The sequence below is a fragment of the Protopterus annectens genome, chromosome 2.part1, assembly GCF_019279795.1.
Source record: "Protopterus annectens isolate FY-2018-M chromosome 2.part1, PAN1.0, whole genome shotgun sequence".
In the NCBI taxonomy this organism is placed as follows: domain Eukaryota; kingdom Metazoa; phylum Chordata; order Ceratodontiformes; family Protopteridae; genus Protopterus; species Protopterus annectens.
In genome coordinates, this window is record NC_056729.1 from 220,174,951 (window position 1) to 220,200,864 (window position 25,914).

General features: G+C 33.9%; 1 protein-coding gene across 5 annotated transcripts in view; it reads right to left on the minus strand.

Annotated features, from left to right (window-relative positions):
* PCDH7 (protocadherin 7) overlaps nt 1–25,914 on the minus strand; it is a 1,090,241-nt gene that overhangs the window by 1,038,950 nt on the left and 25,377 nt on the right. The window contains exon 2 of one of the 5 annotated variants that reach the window (XM_044062099.1): nt 814–3,946. The exons of 3 other annotated variants lie outside the window; for them this stretch is intronic. In XM_044062099.1, coding sequence (XP_043918034.1) covers nt 3,899–3,946 — 48 coding nt within the window. In that variant the 3' untranslated portion in view covers nt 814–3,898. Of the gene's footprint in view, nt 1–813; nt 3,947–23,477; nt 23,724–25,914 lie in introns of those variants that run through there. One more of the 5 variants, XM_044062101.1, reaches the window with a different exon arrangement.

Sequence of the window (25,914 nt, forward strand, 5' to 3'; positions counted from 1 at the left end):
GAATAGATTCTGTTAGATAACTGGTTACCTATCCAGTGAACTATGTATAAGTTAATGTCAGTGGTATGTTGGGAAAGTTTGTCAATAATCCCTAGCATGGGGGATAGTGTCACAGACCTTGGCAGGGTACAGATATCTAGTTTTGACTGTATGATCCTATTCATAGCATCAGCAATGTTTTCAAAAAACTCAACCAGTTTCAGCAAGCAAGATCTGCCTTTTACAAAGCCAAGCCGGTGTGCTTCCAGAGGTGAAGGTCATCCATGTCATTGTTTATTTTTTCAGCTATAACAAATTCAACAGCCTTACAACTAATACTAGCACAAACTCAACATTTCACAGATGTGTTATTGGGCATAAACAATAGATAGTAAGTGATTTAACCTTATGTAGTATCATGCTAAATGCCTTATATTGCCGTATACAGATACATTGTTTTCTTTTTCCCATGGATTTCCATTTAATCTTTATTTACCTGAGTCCATTTGTGATACATAGTAAACCAGATTTTTCTTTCATTTTATTCATTAATTCAAAGTATTTTTTCCAGTGGGGTGTTATACATTCTTTTCAGTACTATAAATTTGGGTTCATTCTGAATGACAAACAATGAGTGTTTTGTTAACTCCAAAATTCAAATAAGTACATAATTTGAAATGATCATACTCACAAATGTACCTTTTACCCTCTAAAATAACTGAATCTAAATCAAGGAGTTGTATTTAAGTATTTTTACACAAGTGATTTAGGGTATCTAACAACATGACGCAGACAAATACAGCAAGCAACAGACACTGGCACTGCAGAAACAAGAACTATAAAAGTATTTTGTTTATTTGATTGCATCTTACTACATTGTCAGTGATAATTTTACAGCAGAATAGACTACATTCATTTTGTAAAAAAATACATTCATGGACTGAGTATAATACAGAGACCAGTACATTAATGCATAAGCTCAGGCAGATTCAATTCTCTTAGCATTCAGTGAATCAGAAACTTAAACCCACTTCAAAACAATAAATATGTTTCCTCACCATCTTTTTTATTTATTTGAATAGATCAGTCTTCTTGACTGTTGTAAATGATTTACCTTCAGATTTAGGAAAACAAGAAATACTGAAAGAAAATAGATTGGATCTTACTACTGTACTCCCTACTTTTAACAAAATAATAAAAAACAGGTGTCATATGAGAAAAGTTCAACACTTTCTTTAACAAATCATTTTGCCTTCTTATTTACTTCTTATCAGAAAGAATATACAAAGCCTAAACAAGTTGTATATTATCATACATGGATACTAACTTTTGCCTTTTCTGACTGCTATGAATATGCTAGTACAGTGAATTCAGTAATAAATATTTAAATTATTAAAATGTGATTCACTGTAACCTCTCATGAATAACTTTTTTATCTTTTATAAAGTGCATAAATCTTAAATTTATAAATATTTTAACAAGTCTGTGGTTAATTTAAGTACATTTTATGGCTTTATCCTATCATTAATCCTTATACATTTTACTATAACCTTTGTTATAACCCTATTTTGCTTTGATTTACTGTCAAATACACTGCCTGTGAATCAACATACAAATAAAAAATAAGCATAATGTTTTGAAATTATATGTCTGTAATAACAGATAAAAAGCAATTTTCAAACATCAGAACAAATAAGCCATAAGCAGGAAATTATCTGCATGGAGGCACAGAAATAATTAAAAAAATAATTAGAAGGGATGTAAAGGGTCAGTTTCCATTAAAAACTTACCCTCATTCAGCTGTCTGTTAAAGTAATATGGAAGGAGAGATGGACCAAGGCCATACCAAAATGGCCATGTGAACTACAAGCATTTATGTCTTGTTTAATAACAAGCTGGCACACATAAATTGCTCTGACAGGCAATCTCATAGGATGGGCGATGCTATACTCTTTTCCACTGAACAATGCTTCCAAAATAGCATGTGTCTAGCTGTAAAATACTTTACATTATGTCATGTAAAATTTCAGCAATGAGCATGTTTTAACAAAATTACATTTCATTTCAGGAATTTGCTATTGGTGGGGGTTATCAGAGTTCTGTTACAGCAGGAACTTGTCTTGGAAAAATTCAATTTGACAATGTGGCTGTATAATGTTAACATCCACCCTGGCCCTAGTGCTGCTAATATTTTTATTCTCCTAATTATGAATTACTCATATGATTTATTAAAAAGTATTTAGTGAAAGTAATACTTTATTTTTTTCATAAACAGTTCCTTCCTTTTTTCTTGCAGTATGATTATCAATTATATGGATTTATGCGTGCCTTACTTAGTCTTTAACATAAATTAAATAATAGAGTACAATTTGCATTTTAAATAATGTGCTGCAACAGAAGAACACATTCTAATGAAACAAAATATGGAGTTAAATTATCCAGATTGCCAAATAGTGTACTCCTGTATAAGAGTACAATAAAATTATCCCTGTCCAATAACTATTGATTATTTTTGGACATGCTTTGGCAATATCTGTGCCATAGTTTCAAAAATGCAAAAATATAAGATATATGAATGGCTGTTTAAACTAGTGTGGTACATAAGAAAGGGAAAAAAACATCAATCCATCGGAGTATAATAATAAGTCCTCATGTAAAATGCATAGCACTCCTAAAATAATTAAAATATGTTACAGAAAGAACAGAAATTAATATACTGAGACAGATACATTATCATTACACTGACATTCTAAAAACAAAACTACATACACAAATAAAAACCTAATACTGACCTCAGTCTGCAACAGCCCTTTAAAAAAATTGCCTGGCTTTGAGTTCCTGGCTACACATTTCATAAAACAGTTTTCCTTGTACTGTGCAGTATTGTTGGGTTTACTCATCTGAAAATGTACTGAAAGCTAATTTCCTTGGATACTGTCACCAAACTATATTATACAAATGACATTTGAGAGCTCTTCTATTTAATCTGTATGCATTTTGGACTGAATAGAAACCACAAAGATGAAGATAACGCATCAGGAACAAATAATTTTCATAACTGCTGTTTTGTTTCATTTGTTAACAGCACTCCCATAGTAAATATAACTACCTTATTTCTCCTGTATCTATAGTTATTGTGAGAAAATTTGCAATTCTTCAAAGATTAAACACAATTCGTCTGCTACAGACTGAAAATGGCACTTTACCCAGCATGCTGAACATTTTGTTACTCTAGAAAGCCTAACTTGAACTGTAAATTTTGGCATATGCTCTGCAGAGTATAAATAATTTTTCAGTACAGTAATTTTAACAGGGAATTCTTGCATCTCAAAAGAATTAACTGTGACATTTTACAAATCAAAAATTTCCTTAAAAACTCATGCAATTGTTCATAGATTAAATTTTGTTCAGTGTATTCTCTCTTCACATCACTTCTCAAGTAGCACATCTTTTCTCCTTCATAACAACTGTAATCTTACACTAATACTACCTCATATGAAAGTTAAATCCATAGCCATATAACTATCAAAAATAATAAAGCAACAAACAACCTTTAAAATCAAGATGTTTCTCTACAATTTATGTTGTCACTCTATTTAAAATTCACATGAATTTGGTAATAATCAGTTTCAAATTGTTTGCCAATTGAATCTGACTTGCTGCCACAGCTATTTTTAATTAGCTACTTCCACATACACATTATAGAAAGCCAGACACAAAGATGTAGTTCATATATCATGACAATAAAATGTAGAAGAAAACAAATTCAATACACACTGGTTATCAGTCAGCATGTGCTTCTTGAGAGTTCTGCATAGAAGTCCAAATTGTCTGATGCTGATTTCTGAAGAATGTCTCTATCAACCAGTTGCCATGAGTTTTTTTTAAGCAAATGTCTCTGATTTCGGGGATGCAAGAACTAGGAGAAGTCTATCCATACTTTAACAGGATTACATGAATATGCCATCTGCAGTAAAAACAAAATCATAATGAAGAATTTAGTTTACCGGGGAAACTTTACAGTGTAATTTTGTTAAAATATGGTGATTTTTTTTCTTTTAAATTAAACTTAAATGTTGAAAAACTGTTGCTTGCATGCAGATTTGTAATCAGTTTACAGTTATTTAATTCAGTCCAAGTGTATAACAAAATACAAGCTAAGTCATTAATTGGTATGTAACAAAACAGTAAAAGAAAGCTGGGACTTGCACTGCAACAATATTTCCACATGTGTGTTCTGGTCAAAAACAAAAAAAGAAAAGAAAAGAAACCATACTAAGCTTGGTGAGAATTCTTCAGAAGAGCATTTTAAACCTTAGAATTAGATGATGATATGTAGTTTTTGATGTGGCACTTTGACTTTCCTACAAACATAGTAATAGTTGTAGTACTAGTCATAAAATTGCTTGTTTTACAATACTTATTTCAGATAAACAAAAAAAAAGGCAAAACTCTAACTTCTACTCCTTTCTTACATTCATATTTAGGCCATTTGCTGCTTATAACAAACACTCACTGACATTTTTCAGTATTTATAACAAAAAGTACATAAACAGACGTGCACAGTAAATCCGACATTATATGGCTCCTTCTTTAATGACATTTTATGCACAAATTTTATCATATGGCAAAATAAGTTGCAGTGAGAAGATTTAACTGTATGCACTGTTGGGCTTACTCATCTGAAAGTGTACTGAAAGCTACTCTCAAAGAAAAGTAGTCAATAGAATCTAGAGGCAAGTTACAGAAACCAAATTCAAAACGGATGTTCTCAAAAGAAAAAAATCAGAAAGTCAGAAAAGTATTTGGGCATTTGTCCCTTTTAGTGCCCATTGGGGTGGTCTTGTCTTACACACACACAAACACACACACACACATTACTTTAAGTAACATGCTGCAGGGATGCCTTGTGAACTAAAATTAAATACTTCTAAAACATCTGTTTGCCGAGTTCTACACTTTTATTCAATTTGACAAGTCATTCATATAATCACCATCTCACACTATACAAATAAAATTCTTCACTGTTGTGTATTGAAGTACTGTGAGCGTGATGCTCAGAAAAGTAGAAACATAAGTGTGACCACAGGGAAATATAAATTAACTCATACTACTTTTCTTATGTGTACCGTAACTCCCAACTGTGGCTGAAATAGGTAAACCTTAGATCATTCCTTAGCCCAGTTCAACAAACCAAAATAAATACAAAAATAAACTTCAAAACTGGTGTCTCTCAGACCATTTCCTCTTCTCACAGGTACTGCAGTAACAGTGTACGAATATATAAGTAGTGGTACTGTAAGAATTCAACCCTTCACACAGGTTGGTGCAGAGTGATTGTCACCTGCAGAAATGCTATTTAGATATAAAAGTTATTCTTACTCTTCACTTTATCATACTTACGTTTTGAAGTTTCAAAACATAACAGAGAAAAACCTCAAAATTCAGATTGGGTACTATAAGCAATGGATTTTCTATTAAAATTACAATTCTATGAAATGAATATAAAATTAAACCTTTAGCAAGATACTTTCATGCTACCCTAAGTTACAAATTTTATTTTTATTTTTATGAAGTCACACAGAAATACTGAAACTTAACCATAAAAAACTGGAATAATCTCAAGGTGGTCTGTGGCAAAGAAATTAAAAATTATTTATGACTGCACATAGTTCCAATCACAGGACTATAAATTGTTGAACACTAGACAGTTGACCAGTGCTCAGAGTGCCAATTCTAAAAGATTGCTGATGTCTTGCAATGTCCCTTAGAAATGAACAACAAGGTTAGTGATGCATTGTTCACACTTTCTGTGCTGTCCTGGAGTGACACACATATGTAGCTTGGGTTCACTGAGACTTGTCTCTTTTGGAAACAGGGAGATTTGCAACCTGCAAAAATGTGCTTTTGTGATTTACAAATTTCTGACTGGTGCTGTTTTGAGTAGTGCACTCTGAAGGTATTAGATGTTTTGGGGATAATAATTACTCATCAGTTAAACAAAAGATAGATATTCATAATAAGCCAAAAAAATTATCTTTTACATGTTGCTCAAACTCCCAAGCATCATAAGCACATACCTACACACACATCCCTCCTAAATTATATAACATCTTTAAGGTTACCATGCACTGAAGGAAAGGGAGAATCCTTGGGTTTCAGACAAACACAGCATTTACTTAATCCATTATACTATGAATTCAGATAAAACAGACTCATCGTAAAGTATAAGTACTCTAGAAACCTACCAAAACTTCAGAAACTGCAGTGAAGGAGGCAATTTCTAAAGAGGATCATCTAAAATGTGTTTTACACTTACAGTGTTATCTGTTCTGATAAGGTTTCTTATAAATTATTTGTGTCTTGCAAAACAAAATTAGCCTGGAGTCACCTGTTTTGATTATATATTTTTAAAGTCTTCAATCTAATTATCAATACATTTTTATAACAAATATATAAATGTGAAAATATTATTCTCCACAGCTGTTTTGTCACAGATACTTTCACCAAATATATGTTGATTCTTTCCAACATCATCTTCCTCACACATTGAGGAGATCATTATAAAAACAAATAAACAGCACAAACAATTATTATCCCTTGACTACTGGAATCCTTAATATCATTACATTCTATATTAACATGCTTCTTTTTAAAGTTAGCTAAAACGGTGGGCAGATTTTATCAACAGATCAATTATTTTGAACAAAATATCCTTTAGTGGGTCTATATTATAAAAATGAAATGCCAATACGTCAGACATGAAACCATCGAGACAACAGAAACAAAATGTTAGAATCACGAATGCTGGAAACTTTGGGACGTAAGCAGTGCAGAATACACTGACATTTAACACAGACAGACAACCCACAACCCAAGAAATCATTCAGAGATGTTCTTCAATGTCATCATGTGAAGCCCACCAATGAAAATAAAGTATTATACAAAGCAAAGCAGATGACAAAACATCACATGCTCTATGTATGAAAAAACTATATTATAACACATCAATTGAATGGTAAACCAATGTGAAACTAACAGTATCCAAAAACTACTACCATCTCAGATCAGGAATACATAACATGAAGTCAAATGTGTAGTAAGATGGCATCCACTGTCACAAATCCATAAGCTGAATAATGCTTCATCTTTGCTAAAACTTCTGCAAAATGCTGATGTCAAGCTTGTACTTTATGTTTCTTTGGTGACAGAGAAAAGTCAGTGCTTAACTGTAACCGCATCTCCTTTACTCTGTTTTGCTCTTGTACCAGGATGTTCATAACTGACAGGAAGTCAGTGATACAACTTCCTAAAAAGCATCTCACCGTTCTACACCATGCTTCTACTGAATTTTGCATATAGGCAGAAAGAGCTTATTAAGCTGTAAAATATTCCAAATTGCTAAGAAAACAAATGTGAAAATTGTGCAGATATTGCAGTATGTACTGTAAACTTTCTAGGCTTTTCTAGCAGATACCAGTCTTGAAAATACTTCAGCAAGTCTTCACCTTCCGTTGGAAAATCACCTGACACTATGTTAAAGCAGCCCAAAGCTTCACTTTCTTCCTGGAATGCTAGTGCAATCATTTTTTTCACACAACTGAAATGCACTACTCTTCCCGTACAATCGTGCCAGACCAAGCACCTGCACCTTACACCAGATATGTTGGCTAAAGTGGAATGAACACCCTTTAGATAGCGCACCATTGACATTACTTGCAATGCTTTTCTTGGTGGCAGTTTCAGTCCCATATAACAAAGGATACCTTTGGAAATAGATTACAGCATACTATAAGCTCAAACAGACATTGCTAAAGGTAATTATAACTCTTAAGTTCCTTATTACTCATCAATGCAAAAAACAAAGACATTATACAATGGCTACCACACTAATTAACAAATCCAGGAAAACTATACAGTTGCCTACAAACAGAGCCTTTTGTAAGAAACATCCTGTCTATTAACAACACTGTAGCTGAGGAGAGATTAACCAAATTCTGTAATGTAGAAAACACTATAACATGTGTAGCTCCCTGATCTTTAATTTAAGTTTATTCACTTGTAAAATATAAAATGTAACTTGTATGCCAACACTTACAATAGAATGCCATCTTTGCGCCCTGTGTATTTGTTACAACATAACCTTTCTATTTGGTAATGTATTTTGTATAAACACTCATGTAACTCATGCACATTCTGCAAGTATATAAAGGCATTCTTGATAACAGATACGATGTTCAACTTCACTACCATTCACCTATCTGCCATAAATAGGTCACTGCCCTACCATGAGCTCAGATTCAAGAGATACACAAGAAGAAGGTAGCCAAAATCTCCACACTCATGCCAATGCCCTCTAAACATTCTCCATCACACTTACAAAACAATTTGGTGTCACAATGGATACAGCAAACATTTCCAAAATACCCAGTCTTTCTTTCTTTCTTTTTCTTTCTTGCTTTCTTTCTTTCTTTCTTTCTTTCTTTCTTTCTTTCTTTCTTTTTCTTTCTTTCTGTCTTTCTTTTTCTTTCTTTGTGTCTTTTTCTTTCTTTTTCTTTCTTTCTTTCTTTCGTTCTTTCTTTCTTTTTCTTTCTTTCTTTCTTTGTTTTTCTTTCTTTCTTTCTTTTTCTTTATTTTTCTTTCTTTCTTTCTTTCTGTCTTTTTTCCCTTTCTTTCTCTCTTTGTTTTTCTTTCTTTGTTTCTTTCTTTCTTTTCTTTTTTTTCTTTCTTTCTTTTTCTTTCTTTCTTTGTTTCTTTTTCTTTCTTTCTTTCATTTCATTTTTTTATTTCTTCAATGCTTTTTTGTCTTTTTTCATTCTTTCCTTTCTCTTGTTTCCTTTCTTCCTTATTTCTTCCTTTATTTCTTCATTTTTGATTGTATACAAATATTAAAACAACAGAGACAGTTTTTGACAATACCTGGGATGGACAGTACACAGGTCAAATTTAGCTAATAAGTGCTAGCTCAAACTCATAGTATAGTCTTTTGGCTTATCCTGGTTAGGGTTCACCACAGCGGAACTCTGTTCTGCTCATAATTGGCAGTGGATTTTTACAGTGCCGAGTTGCCAGCCCGATGCCCAACCTCCAAGGAAGGCACACCCATTCACACATGCATCTACCTGCATGTCTTTAAACATCACTCAACCATGGGGAGAACATGCAGACTCCACACAGAAGGCACTCTAGCCAAGAATCGAACGGGAGAACCTCTTGCTGTGAGGTGACAATGCTAACCATTGCACCACCATGGCTAACTCTATCTGAAATACATATGAATCCATTTTAAAGGTGCTACGGTACCTCTTATCATCGGACTCTGTGGCTTAATGAGCCTTTTATGCCTGTACTAATGCTTTTGCATTAGCTAGACGTGATTTTCACTCTTTCGCTTCCCCTGATGACTTTACATTCACATTCTCAATATACCAAAAAACACTTTTATTGGCAAGGTTAAACTATAATGATTGTCACAGGATTATGGGCATTATATAAAATTGTACTTTTGTAAATGATACATATGATATGATCACGAATTTTGTGAAATATAATTTACCTGATGCACTACATTTTTATACAAAAGAGAGAAGGAAAACTGGCCTATCACAATATGGTATTCCATAGTTGTAAAATTATAAAAAATGTACTAGGATCCTTATCAACTATATCCATGGTGCACTACATATAATCCACATTTTTCCCAAACTGTAATGACAAAACCTATGGCAATTTAATCTATAAAACTGCAGAAAACCTGTGCCTTCATGTGGTTAATGGAATTAGTGGCCTGATAGTGTCTATTGGAAAGTCCACTTTTACTTGATTATGTGGTATCTGATCCTCTACTACTTTCTCCAAACAAGAACTGAATACACTTACTGGAATAAATGCAGACAGTTAAATATGGCTACTTTTTGTCTAACATGGACATTCAAAACTTATACATTTTTAAGGAACTCATCTCTGTCTGTAAAACTATTAAACTATATAAAAAGCTGAACACAAATTGGTACATCAATTTCTACATCAAAATGTTTTACAGTCCTCTACAGCAAATCTCTGTTAGAGAGTTCAAATTAAGATACATCTAAGGCATTAAATGGTGTGAAAAATATGTTAGTCACACAGAGCCATTTACTTAAAACAGTTTAGAAAAATATTCCTGGAGCATGTTAAAGTGATCAGAAGGGTGGACTTCCATATCAAGGGAGATAATAGGAAGAGAGAATTATAATGACATTCCTGTGCCACATTCCAAATGAGTCACTCTCAGTGTAAATCTGCCCTGATTCCAAAAGACCTGATATCAGTGTAAGTGACTTACTTCAGTGCAAGTCCTATCTATAAACAGGTTACATTGGCGATCATATTAGAAAACACCTGTTCTCAACCTGCTCTCAGGGTAAACTGTCACAAACACTGACAGCAAGTCTTTTGGAATCAGGCCTCCTGACTTAATAGCAATGCATTTATTAAAGTGCGTTGCCACATTTTCCATAGCAAATGTAAATAACAAACCCATAGTGATGGACGTAATCTCCTTACTATATACAATATCAATTTTTTTCAGTGTTCGATTGAAAAAGAGCATTATTTTAGCAATTAATTTTGCTACTAAAGATGCTTCCTTGAATGTTTTTGTGAAGCTGAAAACTTCATGACATCATGAAACTCTGAACCCATAATGCTTTATTGTCAACAAAAGAGTAAAGACTCCTATATTTCCATACTAAGTACAGCAACAGGAGAGTTTTATATCATTGGAAGACAAGTTGACAACTATGTCTCAGAATACCCTATATTGAAAATTAATATTTGTGATGATTTGTTGTTGAAACTATGATCTAAACAAGTATCTATTTCCATAAATATGTGTGGTATTTCAATCACACTGAATACTTTGCTGGTGTAGGTAAATAATTTCTAATATTTATGTTGTCATCATTTTGTTGGTATGATCATAAAATAAGACTGAGTTGATAGTGAAACTAAAATGTCAAAAAGCAGGTCATAATATTTACTATATTTTCAAACCACTTACATATTTAACATCAGAACTGTATCCAGAAATGAACCCAGCCACTGGGGATGCACAAGCCAGTGCATTTCTTTGTGCCAGTCCCAAGCCTGGATAAATTGGGAGGGTTGCTTCAGGAAGGGCATCTGGCGTAAAACCTCTGCCAGATGACTTATGCGGAGAACATTTCATATTTCCATACTGGATCGGTCGAGGCCCGGGTTAACAATGACCGCCACCAACAGGGTGCTGGTGGAAATTGGGCTACTGTTGGCCAAAGGAGAAGAGGAGGGGGAAGGCATGCCCAAAGGCAGGAAGAGAGGAGGAAGGTTAGGAGTGTAGTAGTTAGGGTAGGAACTTTGAATGTTGGCAGTATGACTGGTATAGGGAGAGAGCTAGCTGATATGATGAAGAAAAGGAAGGTTGATATATTGTGCGTGCAAGAGACCAGATGGAAGGGAAGTAAGGCCAAGTGTATAGGAGGTGGTTTCAAATTGTTCTATCATGGTGTGGATGGCAGGAGAAATGGGGTAGGGGTTATCCTAAAGGAACAGTATGCCAAGAGTGTTTTGGAGGTGAAGAGAGTGTCTGATAGAGTGATGTTTATAAAGCTTGAAATTGATGGTGTAATGATGAATGTTGTTAGTGCATATGCTCCATAAGTTGGGTGTGCGATGGATGAGAAAGAAACATTTTGGAGTGAGTTGGATGAAGTGGTGGTGAGTGTACCCAAGGGTGAGAGACTAGTGATTGGAGCAGACTTCAATGGGTATGTTGGTGAAGTGAACGAGGGGATGAGGAAGTGATGGGTAGGTATGTTGTTAAGGAGAGGAATGCAGAAAGTCAGATGATTGTGGATTTTACAAAAAGGATGGACGTGGCTGTGGTGAATACGTATTTTAAGAAGAGGGAGGAGCATAGGGTGACATACAAGAGTGGAAGAAGATGCACACAGGTGGATTATATCCTATGTAGGAGGGCCAGTCTGAAGGAAATTGGAGACTGTAAAGTGGTGACAGGGGAAAGTGTAGTTAAGCAGCAGAGAATGGTGGTCTGTAGGATGACGTTAGTGATCAAGAAGAGGAGGAGGAGTGTGAAAGAAATGCCAAGGATTAAATGGTGGAAGTTAAAAAAGGGTGATTGTGAGGTGGAGTTCAGGGAAGAGTTAAGACAGGCACTGGGAGGCAGTGAAGAGTTACTGAATAGCTGGGTAACTACAGCAGAGCTAGTAAGGGATACTGCTAGAAAGGTGCTTGGTGTGACATCTGGACAGAGGAAGGAGGACAAGGAGACCTGGTGGTGGAATGAGGAAGTACAGGAGAGTATACAGAGGAAGAGGCTGGCGAATAAGAAGTGGGATTGTCAGAGAGATGAAGAAAGTAGACATGAGTATAAGGAGATGAGGTGCATGGCAAAGAGAGAGGTGGCAAAAGCTAAGGATAAGGCATATGGAGAGTTGTATAAGAGATTGGACACTAAAGAGGGAGAAAAGGACCTGTACCGATTGGCTAGACAGAGGGACAGAGCTGGGAAAGATGTGCAGCAAGTAGGGGTGATACAGGATAGTGAGGAAAACGTACTCACAAGTGAGGAGAGTGTGTTGAGTAGATGGAGAGAGTATTTTGAGAGGCTGATGAATGAAGAGAATGAGAGAGAAAGAAGGTTGGATGATGTGGGGATAGTGAATCAGGAAGTGAAGCAGATTAGCAAGGAGGAAGTAAGGACAGCTATGAAGAGGATGAAGAATGGAAAGGCTGTTGGCCCAGATGACATACCAGTGGAAGCATGGTGGTGCTTAGGAGAAATGGCAGTGGAATTTTTAACCAGATTGTTTAATGAAATTTTGGAAAGTCAGAGGATGTCTGAGGAGTGGAGAAAAAGTGTTTTGGCACCTATCTTTAAGAATAAGGGTGATGTGCAGAGCTGCAGTAACTACAGAGGGATAAAACTGATCAGTCACAGCTTGAAGTTATGGGAAAGAGTAGTGGAAGCTAGGTTAAGAAGGGAGGTGATGATTAGTGATCAGCAGTATGGTTTCATGCCAGGAAAGAGCACTACAGATGCAATGTTTGCTCTGAGAGTGTTATTAGAGAAATACAGAGATGGTCAGAAGGAGTTGCATTGTGTCTTTGTAGACTTCGAAAAAGCATATGACAGGGTGCCTAGAGAGGAGTTGTGGTATTGTATGAGGAAGTCGGGAGTGGCAGAGAAGTATGTAAGAGTGGTACAGGATATATACGAGGGTAATGTGACATTGGTGAGGACTGCGGTGGGAGTGACAGATAGGTTTAAGGTGGATGTGGGATTACATCAAGGAACAGCTCTGAGCCCTTTCTTATTTGCAGTGGTGATGGACAGGTTGACAGATGAGATCAGACAGGAGGCCCCCTGGACTTTGATGTTTGCAGATGACATTGTGATATGCAGTGAGAGTAGGGACCAGGTTGAGGAGACCCTGGAGAGGTGGAGATATTCTTTAGAGAGGAGACGAATGAATGTCAGCAGGGCTAAAACAGAATATATGTGTGTAAATGAGAGGGAGGGTAGAGGAATGGTGAGGATGCAGGGAGTAGAGTTGGTAAAGATGGATGAGTTTAAGTACTTTGGATCAACAGTTCAGAGTAATGGTGAGTGTGGAAGCAAGGTGAAGAAGAGAGTATAGGCAGGGTGGAGTGGGTGGAGAAGAGCGTTGGGAGTGATTTGTGACACACTGGTACCAGTAAGAGTGAGAGGGAAGGTCTATAAGAGGGTAGTGAGACCAGCTATGTTATACGGATTGGAGATGGTGGCATTGACAACATTTCAGGAGTCATAGCTGGATGTGGCAGAGTTAAAGATGTTAAGATTTGCACTGGGTGTGACTAGGATGGACAGGATTAGGAATCAGTATATTAGAGGGTCAGCTCAGGTTGGACAGTTTGGAGACAAAGCAAGAGAGGCGAGATTGCATTGGATTGGACTTGTGCTGAGGAGGGATGATGGGTATATTGGGAAAAGGATGCTAAGGATGGAGCTGCCAGGTAAGAGGAGAAGAGGAAGGCCTAAGATAAGGTTTATGGATGTGGTTAGAGAGGACATGCAGGCGGTTGGTGTGAAAGAGCATGATGCAGAGGACAGGAAGAAATGGAAACAGATGATCCACTGTGGCGACCCCTAACGGGAACAGCCGAAAGAAGAAGAAGTAGACTGTATCCAGAAATAAAATTAACAGTACAATGCAGATGCGCTAAAAGTATAACAATACAGTTTAATAAAGACCAAAAGAATGAAATTTTATAGAAAATTGGCATGATTATACTTTGAATTTTTGAGCAAACAAGTTTTCTTATGGAACCATTTGATACAGGAATACATTTCAAACAAAATCTCACATGTTAAGGTCACTAACCCCCCTGGGCATCCTACAGGTGTGTATTTAATTTCTAATAGGTCACACAAGATAACCTAATGAAATAAACTAAGTGAGCAAGAAACCAAAAGGAGCCAAACTTTTATTAAAAACTGGTAAGGTTAGTACTTTTGGTGGAAACAGTGCTTCACCTTCTTCAGACATTAATTAAATCAATTAAAACCCTTTATAAACAAATGTTAGATCAATTAAACGATCAAATTAATCACTTGATCTGCTCTTAAAGAGCAATATTTTAAAAAGTTAAATAAATTAAAATACATAAGAATATATGTGCTATAATGCAAAAAACAACACAAACTAAGCCATCAGCAAAGTTCCGCTCGTGTCATACAAAAGAAGACACAAGCAAAATTGCATCAGTAAAAACTTTTAAATTGTAATAAACATGTTAAATATTCATATGATAATATAAACTTCCTATTAGTGTCTTTAAAGACATGTCGACAATACCCAACTTTTTTAGTTTCCGTGACAGATGTTAAACGAAAACTAAATGTATTCTGAATTTCAATGTCAACATTTATACTAATGTGCTAAATGTAATGTTTTTCAAGTGTTACCTTTATACTAAGACACTAAGCAAAAACATTGTGTATTGTATTTTATTATCGCCCAACTGAAAATGAGAATCCGAAGTTACGTTATTTAAAGTCAACTAATAATGCCAAATTCATTATTATGGTACACAAATTCCCATAAAGGCTAATATAGATCTTATAAAGTTATTTGCAACTATGGTACCCTACTATTAACATTTATTATTGTTGGTGTTAATAATCTTTTAGTAGCCACTTAGATACATGTCCTAATGTACAAAAAAGGCAAGCTAACACCTCTTTGATGTCACTATATTATAAATAATGTATATATGTGTATTTACTTATATCAAATTTGTAATTAATGTGTGACATTTTATATTCTATGTTTTATATTTTGTGTTTTATATAATATATGTATATTACATTGTTCAATGTGTTTATCTATTCATGGCCAATAATTTAAGAATACTTATTATGGACACATATTCATTTAAACCTGGCAAGACATGTGCCATAGTTCTTATTTGCCATGTTAATTCATCTATTTCTAAGAGTAGTTGCCATGGTTCCCCCCCTAATATCAACCAACCTTTGTTGTAAAATAAAAAATTTAAACTTGTGATCCGGGTTTTCTTTTATGTGCCTGGCCAATGCGTTGTTTAAATCATTTTTACTTATGGCGTATTCATGTTCATAAATACACTGTTTTATTTTTCTCTCAGTTTTACCTATATAATATGCAATGCATTGGTCAGAACAGGCTGCATATACAATACTTTCCTTTGTACCTAACAAGAATATAGATGTTGTTAAATCCATCATTGATTTAAAGCTTTTTGTGTGTAAATTAAATCTACACGCAATTATGGGAGTTAAATCTACTCACACAAAATCATTGAGAGTATCTAGTCTTTTTAACCCATAATTGCACCCATGTTTGAATATTTTTGAGAAATTATGTGAAATGGATTTAAGAATTGTAGCTAACAGTAAACATCGTTTAATTAATATCAATGTCAATATTATGCCACCTGAATTTCAATTTTTTAATTTGTTGAATTAATGTAATATCAGAGTGATGAGACCTGATAAGGGTGGAGGGCTTTTTTTTATGCATCAGCAAGAATATAACAACAGCATTCTTAAACATCTTAACACAGCAGCTTACACACAAGTGAGTATCAGTGAAGTCAATACTGCATATAAAAAGATTAGAGCTATGCTAGATGATTTATTTTTAGAAGGCTTCACTGACATTGATGTACATCAGTACCTCACAATGATTGCTCCCAAGATACCAGCCCTCTTTGGTACTCCCAAAATTCATAGAACAACTATTCACCCTCCCTTCTGACCTATTGTTGATGGAAGGGGGTCAATCACTTATAGTTGTGCAAAATTAATTGACAGTATTCTCAAGCCCTTAATTGAGCAAGAACAACAAATTTGCAGGGATTCATGGAGTTTTTTGTACAATATAAATAAAGTAGAATATCAAGAAAATTCTTGTTTTCTTACCATCAATGTCAAAGATTTATACACCGTGATACCTCTAGAATTAGGGCTTGAATGGATCAGGGAGTTCATGGTAACAAGACATTTAGAGGAAAAGACCATATATTTAGTGGAAACTTTACTTGAGATTGTCCTTACTAATAACTTCATGATCTTTGATGGGAATTATTATCTTCAGAACACTGGGGTTGCAATGGGCTCCCCCTGTGGGGCCAGTTTTGCCAACTGCATTATGGTCCACTGAGAGAAAACCTTATTATTCAACAACATTCTATTCCAACAAAATGTCTCTTGGTACACTAGATACCAAGATGACATGTTTCTTATTTGGAAAGGACCTAAATCATTGGTCCCAACTTTTATTTCCACCATAACACAAATGACCGATTTTTTTGAGTTCACATATACCCTAGGGACAACTAGTATTTCTTTTTTGGATATCAATTTAAGTAAGGACATCATTAATTCAAGATATAAGAGTACGATCTTTAGAAAATCCACCTATTCGAATGCATATTTGCATTTTACTAGTAGCCATCCCTACCATCAAAAGAAAGCTGTTGTTAAAGGGCAAATGGTTAGGGTGGCTAGAATGGTCTCTGAAGACATAGATTTTGTTAACGAATGTCAACTTATGCAGTCTATGTTTATTAACAGAGGATACCCTCAACCTCTAGTTACTGAGTTTTTTTAGAGGTCAGCTATAAGCGTAAGACAGGACATTTTAAACCTTTGTTACATAGCAGTTCAGCACAAGAAACTGAGAACATTAATAGAGAACAAAGTATGACCGCTAAGGGTAAAGTGGAACACCATTATAGGACCAGTTTTCTATGTACCTATTCTTTTGAACATTCTAGTATAAGGTAAATGTTGAACAAAAACTGGGCAATTATTATGGAGGACAGTACACTATCTAAAATTTTAGGGGATAAGCCTAGAATAACATACAGGAGAGGGGATAATTTAAAAACTTTGTTGGAAAGAAAGAAGAAACCTAATAAGAAAAAAACACAAGGCATGCTTAAATGTGGTTCATGTCAGCAATGTAGACATATATTAATAAATAATAAAGTCACAATAAGGGATAAGATTTATTACAGTAAAGGTAAATTCAATTGTGAAACTAAGAGTGTTGTATATGCAGCCTGTTGTGACCAATGCATTGCATATTATATAGGTAAAACTGAGAGAAAAATAAAACAGTGTATTTATGAACATTAATACGCCATAAGTAAAAATTATTTAAACAATGCATTGGCCAGGCACATAAAAGAAAACCCGGATCACAAGTTTAAATTTTTTATTTTACAACAAAGGTTGGTTGACAATAGGGGGGGACCATGGCAACTACTCTTAGAAATAGATGAATTAACATGGCAAATAAGAACTATGGCACATGTCTTGCCAGGTTTAAATGAATATGTGTCCATAATAAGTATTCTTAAATTATTGGCCATGAATAGATAAACACAGTGAACAATGTAATATACATATATTATATAAAACACAAAATATAAAACATAGAATATAAAATGTCACACAGTAATTACAAATTTGATATAAGTAGATACACATATATACATTATTTATAATGTAGTGACATCAAAGAGGTGTTAGCTTGCTTTTTTGTACATTAGGACATGTATCTAAGTGGCTACTAAAAGATTATTAACACCAACAATAATAAATGTTAATTGTAGGGTACCATAGTTGTAAATAACTTTACAAGATCTATATTAGCCTTTATGGGAATTTGTGTACCATAATAATGAATTTGGCATTATTAGTTGACTTTAAATAACGTAACTTCGGATTCTCATTTTCAGTTGGGCAATAATAAAATACAATACACAATGTTTTTGCTTAGTGTCTTAGTATAAAGGTAACACTTGAAAAACATTACATTTAACACATTAGTATAAATGTTGACATTGAAATTCAGAATACATTTAGTTTTCGTTTAACATCTGTCACGGAAACTAAAAAAGTTGGGTATTGTTGACATGTCTTTAAGGACACTAATAAGAAGTTTATATTATCATATGAATATTTAACATGTTTATTACAATTTAAAAGTTTTTACTGCTGCAATTTTGCTCGTGCCTTCTTTTGTATGACACGAGCGGAACTTTGCTGATGTCTTAGTTTGTGTTGTTTTGTGCATTATAGCACATATATTCTTATGTATTTTAGTTTATTTAACTTTTTAAAATATTGCTCTTTAAGGGCAGATCAAGTGATTAATTTGATTGTTTAATTGATCTAACATTTGTATAAAACGGGTTTTAATTGATTTAATTAATGTCTGAAGAAGGTGAAGCACTGTCTCCACCGAAAGCGCTAACCTTTCCAGTTTTTAATAAAAGTTTGGCTCCTTTTGGTTTCTTGCTCGCTTAGTTTATTTCGTTAGTTTGTCTTGTTTAAGTTTTAATTTCGGTCACTCAAGACAGCATGGGCTCATGTCTTATGCACTATGCAGACTGCTTTGTGCTTTCCAGACTTTCCTGGTCCTCCAGACAACTTCTTGAGATATAAGCCTCATTAACATAACACAACATTTTGCTTTAATCATCTGCTAACATTTTACTAGATTCAGCGTTGTTAAATGCTGCATTCTTGATACAAGCATTATATCAATTATTACCCTGGCATATCTACATCAGAGCTAGCTACATTTTACAAAGCTCGTGGTTGATTATCCTATTTATATGATTCTCATTATACTGTTTTATTGTGACATGACTCAGATTGTTACTAAAATGCTCTAGTCAATCCACCCACCTATCACATTAAATATTCATAAAGTAAAAGCAAAATGTAAAACATTAAATCATATTATTAAAAGTTTTCAATCTCATGGTGGGATACCTTAAGTTTTACTTTGAATTAAAAACTAAGGAATACCCTTAGGTTATATGAAATGTAAAGTAGACTGGACAGTGAAAAGGAATAGCTTAATTTGTGATACAATGAGTGAATTCATGTAATGTGTACTGCATGTCTGATTTGAATTCATTTAAAGGATGTTTGTTTTAAACCGTGTGCACATTTCAGAACAGGTCTCTTTATGACTTTCTTTTTAAAAGCAATTTTCAAGTTTTAAATCTTCCATCAAATGCAGTAGTTGTTTGACTCATATATGGCATACAATAACCACTTCTTTAGGACAGTGTTGAATATTGCTGTAGAAGTATCATAAATAAATTAACCACAAAAAGGAGCGAAATGGCTTTGCAGTAAAAAATCCAGTTCCCAATGTAAAATAACAAAAACAAAAACAGCAAACCTCTATTTCCAAAGTAAAACAGCTTTTTCAGCTCATAAAAGTAGTATGCTGCAAAGTAAAGCAAGTGTAGCTGGTTCTTCAACCCAAAAAGAATCGCACAAAAGTATAATCCAAACGAGAACTTTAATAGCTAGCTAGAGTTAAGCGCTTTCACCAAATGGCTTTTTCAAAACTTCAACAACTGCCATTAACAACAAAGCATTTAAATATACAATGGAAGAAGTTCATTGGTGCACATGACATAGTTAATTGACTTAAACTCTAGTTCATTTACATATATACAGAAATCCTTCTGATATACTTCTAAAATACATTTAAAAAAGCTAAGATAGTTTATTCATCATAATACAGAAGGACATAGTATAAATACACATCTATGACCTAAAACAAATGTAAAATGAGATAGTGAAATGTTATAAAAAGTTATAAAACATCCATAGTGTAGCATGAAGAGGAAAAAATACCCCTTTTTTCCTCTTCATGCTACACTATGGATGTTTTATAACTTTTTATAACATTTCACTATCTCATTTTACATTTGTTTTAGGTCATAGATGTGTATTTATACTATGTCCTTCTGTATTATGATGAATAAACTATCTTAGCTTTTTTAAATGTATTTTAGAAGTATATCAGAAGGATTTCTGTATATATGTAAATGAACTAGAGTTTAAGTCAATTAACTATGTCATGTGCACCAATGAACTTCTTCCATTGTATATTTAAATGCTTTGTTGTTAATGGCAGTTGTTGAAGTTTTGAAAAAGCCATTTGGTGAAAGCGCTAACTCTAGCTAGCTATTAAAGTTCTCGTTGATTATACTTTGTGCATTCTTTTGGGTTGAAGAACCAGCTACACTTGCTTTACTTTGCAGCATACTACTTTATGAGCTGAAAAGCAATTTTACATTGGAAACAGAGGTTTGCTGTTTTTGCTATTTTACATTGGAAACTGAATTTTTCTACTGCAAAGCCATTTCGCCCCTTTTTGTGGTTTATTTATTTATGATACACTGTCGTCTGAATTAGGAGCGTTTACCTTTTACTGCAAGCAACTTGTTGCCTGGTTTTATTCTATTGCTGTAGAAGTGTTTATTATATTACAAATAAGGGTTTATAATATCTCAATATGTAAGTAATAAAAATGGAGAATATCTAAAGTAGTGAAAAACTTTATAATGCAAAGCTGAATTTCTATAAGACAGAGAAATAAACACAGGAAAACTGCAATACAATGAAGGTATGTAAAATGTTCTCATTAATTTAATATAAAACAGTCAATATGCTTAACAGTGTTTCCCAAATAACCACAAAGCAAACAGTCTAATGATTTTATTATGTTTTATTGTTAGAACAGAGTACTCAGAATGACTCACTGCAACTGATATTACCATGTTTTGTGCACAAAAATGCAATATTGCATTTTATCTGATTGTCCATGCTGGGAGAAACATTTTATGACAAATACCTAGTCATCATTCCTAATGATTTAATCACTTTTTTTAATATTACTGCCTACCCACTTTTTTACTGTACACTTCAGCGTTGTTATATAATTAGCTCTTGTAGAATCTGTCATGTGGTAGAAAAACAGTGTAACTGCATAATTACTTTGGCTACATTATAAAAACAATTCAACTGTTTTATAATGCATCATTGTGAAATCATATTTTTAAATCATATTTTTAGTACAACATAGTTTTTGGGACTATTTGCTTTATATTAATTGCTTGCCATAGTTTAAAAAATTAGTGTCAAAGACTTATATTGAGTGCTAATAAACTGTAGCCATATGAATGCAGTCTGTAGATTTGAGAGACTTTGATTTGCCATAAGCATTATGTCAGGTTGGAAAATATGGATGATACCACAAAAATACATAAATAAATAAATAAAACATATGAAACAGTGCATGGAAAATACGATTATGAATTTTTAAAAACTGTTTGCATTCACCAAATTGTCAAGTATTCTAAGGAAATCTACAGTAGTTGTCTTTGACACTTCAAAATATATATTGGAATAGAAAAAATTATGAACTTCAAAACAAGACGTGCAATTTAGTGTGAGTATATTGCCATCACAGCATAATGTACATCTTTAGTAGAGAACAACACTTCTTAGTACCAACAATAATTTGATTTGCCAGCAATGTTTTCATAAAAAAACATTGAAATATCAGCGCTACTTTTATTTCCACATAACTTCCATGTGTTTAAAAAGATGATAAACTAACATGATTACCATTTGTCTGAAGCTGATTTTTATTTATTTATTTATTTATTTATTTTACATTTGTTTACCGGGATAGTCTAACTGGATACATGTCCATTTTCAGCAGAGGCCCGGGGAAAAAGCTCCAAATAGATAAACTTACACAGATTACACAAGATGTTCGATAACATTAGAAAATATAAAACAAAGTGATTATGAACAATGGTTTAGTTGTGTTCCCTAGTAGGGACTCACAATTCTCATGGACAGACACAATTAAAAGCAACAGATGACTGACTGGATATAAAGCTTGGTGACGTAGTTGAATGTTATGATATGCACAGAATATGCTTTCAGTTTATAACTTAATCAGGGTTGGTACATGGGCAAATCACTTTCAGATACTGTTTGAGGTTTTTTTTTAAGAGACTTTTGGAGGATTGTAGGGTTATATAGTTTGGCAACAAATTCCAGGTTTTGCCAACAAAGTTGGAAAACAGGGATTCACCAGCAGAGTTATTAGCTTTGTGGATTTGGACCAGTATGTTAATCCTTGGATTTTTGCAGGCAGCACATAACACTGCCAAAAAGGGGAGTATGTCTTATATGTATACAATGAATAATATGACACTGTTTGAGTTTAACCTGCACATAGACAATGGCTCATGTAAAAAGTTAAGAGGAGTGTCAGTATTTTAACTGGATGGGAGCTCATACAACAAATACCATTTGCAGTCATGGTGACTTGTTCTTGCTCAAGAGACTAGTGATCAAACAAATACAATCACTGATTGATCCTCTAAGCCTGAATGTTGCTCTAGGCCAGAATAAGGGTGCAGTGCTAGCACCCTGAAAGGAAGTCTTGAGATGTGGGTGTCTTTGACGTATCTGGCTTGTAGATATGCTGGGGTTTCAGTTTTCATGACAAACATCATAAATGTAAAGAAAAAAATATGTTATAGGAAGGTTACTGAATAAGAAGGAATAATCAACCAGAAAGGCCAGCCTATAGTTTTTATAGGATAATTAAGTGCTCTTAACTTGTATAAAAGGGATTATGGCTTTTCTCATTCAAAAAAATGAAATAACAAAGATGGCATTTTACATTAATAAATTAAACCAAATATCATCAGTTCACAAACATCCTGAATTTAAATGCTTCTTTCACTGCATACACATATGATGCTACTTAGCTATATACATGATACCGAACCTCAGTTCATGGCAAATGTAACATTTAAAAAAATGAGGCAGTATTTACATAATCCTTGTTTGAAATGGGAACAACAGAAGTAAACAAGTGACATATATAACAGCTTGATAATGTAAATGGACCTTTTCTCCTTATATACTACCATATTGACATAACAAATGAACATTTTCAAAAGTGATCAGGAATGTCACTTACATTGCTTCTTTTTCAAGTTATTATAGCAGACATTCCTTTTATAATTTTATTTGACTTTCTATACAACTCAGTAATGTAGTGATCAAAAGAGTTCTTCCATCTTTTTATGGTCACTTAATGTCCCTTCTTGATTTCTTTTGATTGTACCACAATTCAATGTTTTGCAATCATATTGCAATCAGCTGTGCTATTCTGTAGTCATCAGTTCACAAAACCATTAATCCAGTCTCATTACATTCTAATGTCTGTAATGTTTGGTCACTGTATAATAGCAGGTGCAAATATTTGCAGAATTTTCAGGCCATATTATCATTACCAAAACAGGACTCAAAAGCACTTTCATGAGGGCACCTAGACAACACAAAAGATGCTACTGGTTACTGGTTACTATGTACAGTTACAAAAAAGTTATGTGTGCGCGTGTTTTTATATATATATATATATATATATATATATATATATATATATATATATGTGTGTGTGTAAGTGTGTGTGTGTGTGTGTGTGTGTGTGTGTGTGTGTGTGTGTGTGTGTGTGTGTGTGTATATCTTTGTCTTGCAGTTAAGTCAATTCACGGAAAGAAAGCAAATATTCCAAAGTTCAAAAATATCCAAAACAAAGGGTAAAGGAGATCAACAGATAAACATATAATAAAAAAAAAAACTGCAAGAAAGACCCAGCCAAGGCAGAGCCTTCGCTAGGTAATACCTTAAACATCCTGTACAGAAGGCACATGGGATATACACAAATGAAGCCTTAAGGACATAACAGTGTTTCAGCTAAATGGCTAAAGAATGCTCATGACATTTTACTTCTTAAGTAATTATGGGTACATTCACACCAACAAAACCGACACCCCACTAGCACATTTTTTTTCAAGAATACAGCCAAACAGTCCACTTATGCTGTACTGATGAGTATAAAACATGGGAATGAATCTTCCCTTAACAATATCTATTGCACCAAAATTCCACTAATAAATAAAATAAACTGCAACATATGAATATTTCCTCTGTTAAGAGTTCTAAGTTCAAATCATAACATTTTGTGATTCTGATAATAGAGCATCATGAAGTTAAGGCTACAATAAACAGCACATTCTATTACTAAATACTAATAACTCCAAGTGACAGGAACTGAGTTCCTTTTTCTGTGTTATTTTCCAAGGAACATTACACCAACACAATCCTTGGATTGCTGGGCAAATAATCTGCAGAGGCACTCAGTCAATATGCCAATCATTAACCATCTCCCTAGCCAAATAAAATAAAGTTGGGAATTTCTATGAAGGCAACAGTTTGGCGATGCCTGCCACAGTCACCCATCTGCCCAAATTAGAATTGTTGGAGCCACAACTCAAATGCAACTCTTCATATATCTACTAATCCTGCTTTGTATGAGTCATTAGGTAAGTGTTTTATGTATATGATAATTAGTACTAAAATGCAACACAGACTGGGAAACCATCTTATCACAGGCTTGATAGTTCCATAAAGTATTTAAATTAGAAATGATATTCTGCAGTGAGTCTTTGAATGACTCAGCTGTATTAGAAATGTAAACAGTGATGCACTATTAAGTGAGATAGCAAAAAAGGCACAACACAGTGCAGCTAAACTTGTTCTTCTATTGCGTTTTTTTCTCATGAAGAACATAATTCTTATTACTAGTACCATGCCAAATGAAAATAATAACACACAATTACTCAACAATATCTTAACAACAGCAAGACTGCAATTCAAGGGGACGTGCACATCATTTTTAATATGACAACAATAACAACAATTATCCTGAGAAAATGTTTGATATAAAACAATGTGGTGAAAGATATAATATTGCTAGCTCATCAGAAAGTTATACTGGAATTCCAGTAGTATGTGTTTCGTTCAATATAATTGTATTTAAGAGATGAAAAAATGCACTTGCCTCTGCTCACAAAGTTATTAGTCTCACAAAGGTACTGTTCTGTTTAAGCTGGTTGGTCTGTAGGTTCATAGATTAGTACTAAGCTAACTGCCCTTGCGAGCCATTTTAAGCCTTGCCAATTATCCCTTGGGAGACTTAAACCCTGCACCTTGTGTTTGTCAGGCAAACACCTTAACCATCAGGCCACCCTCCCAACCCCTATTCCTATGATGCTCAATCGCTTATACTGGATACTACAATCTTGTTTCCTTACTTTATCAATGATACAGGTCTTATATTTTTGAATACAACTGATAAATCAATAAATGACTGGGTACAACCGCTACTGATTTATTTCACCCGCTGCAGATTATATATGCCAACTCTGAGATTGCACTACAGTGAGGAAAAGGGTAAATTTCCTGATCCACACTGTACCAGGATCTCCATTCAAAAGCTTTGGTTTTTCAAAAACTCGATCTTATGGTCTTGACCATATGAATATTGAGTTTCTGAAAATTTGATCAACTGACAGAGACCCATATAGATACATATATACACACACACATATATATATATATATATATATATATATATATATATATATATATATATATACGTACATACATATACATAT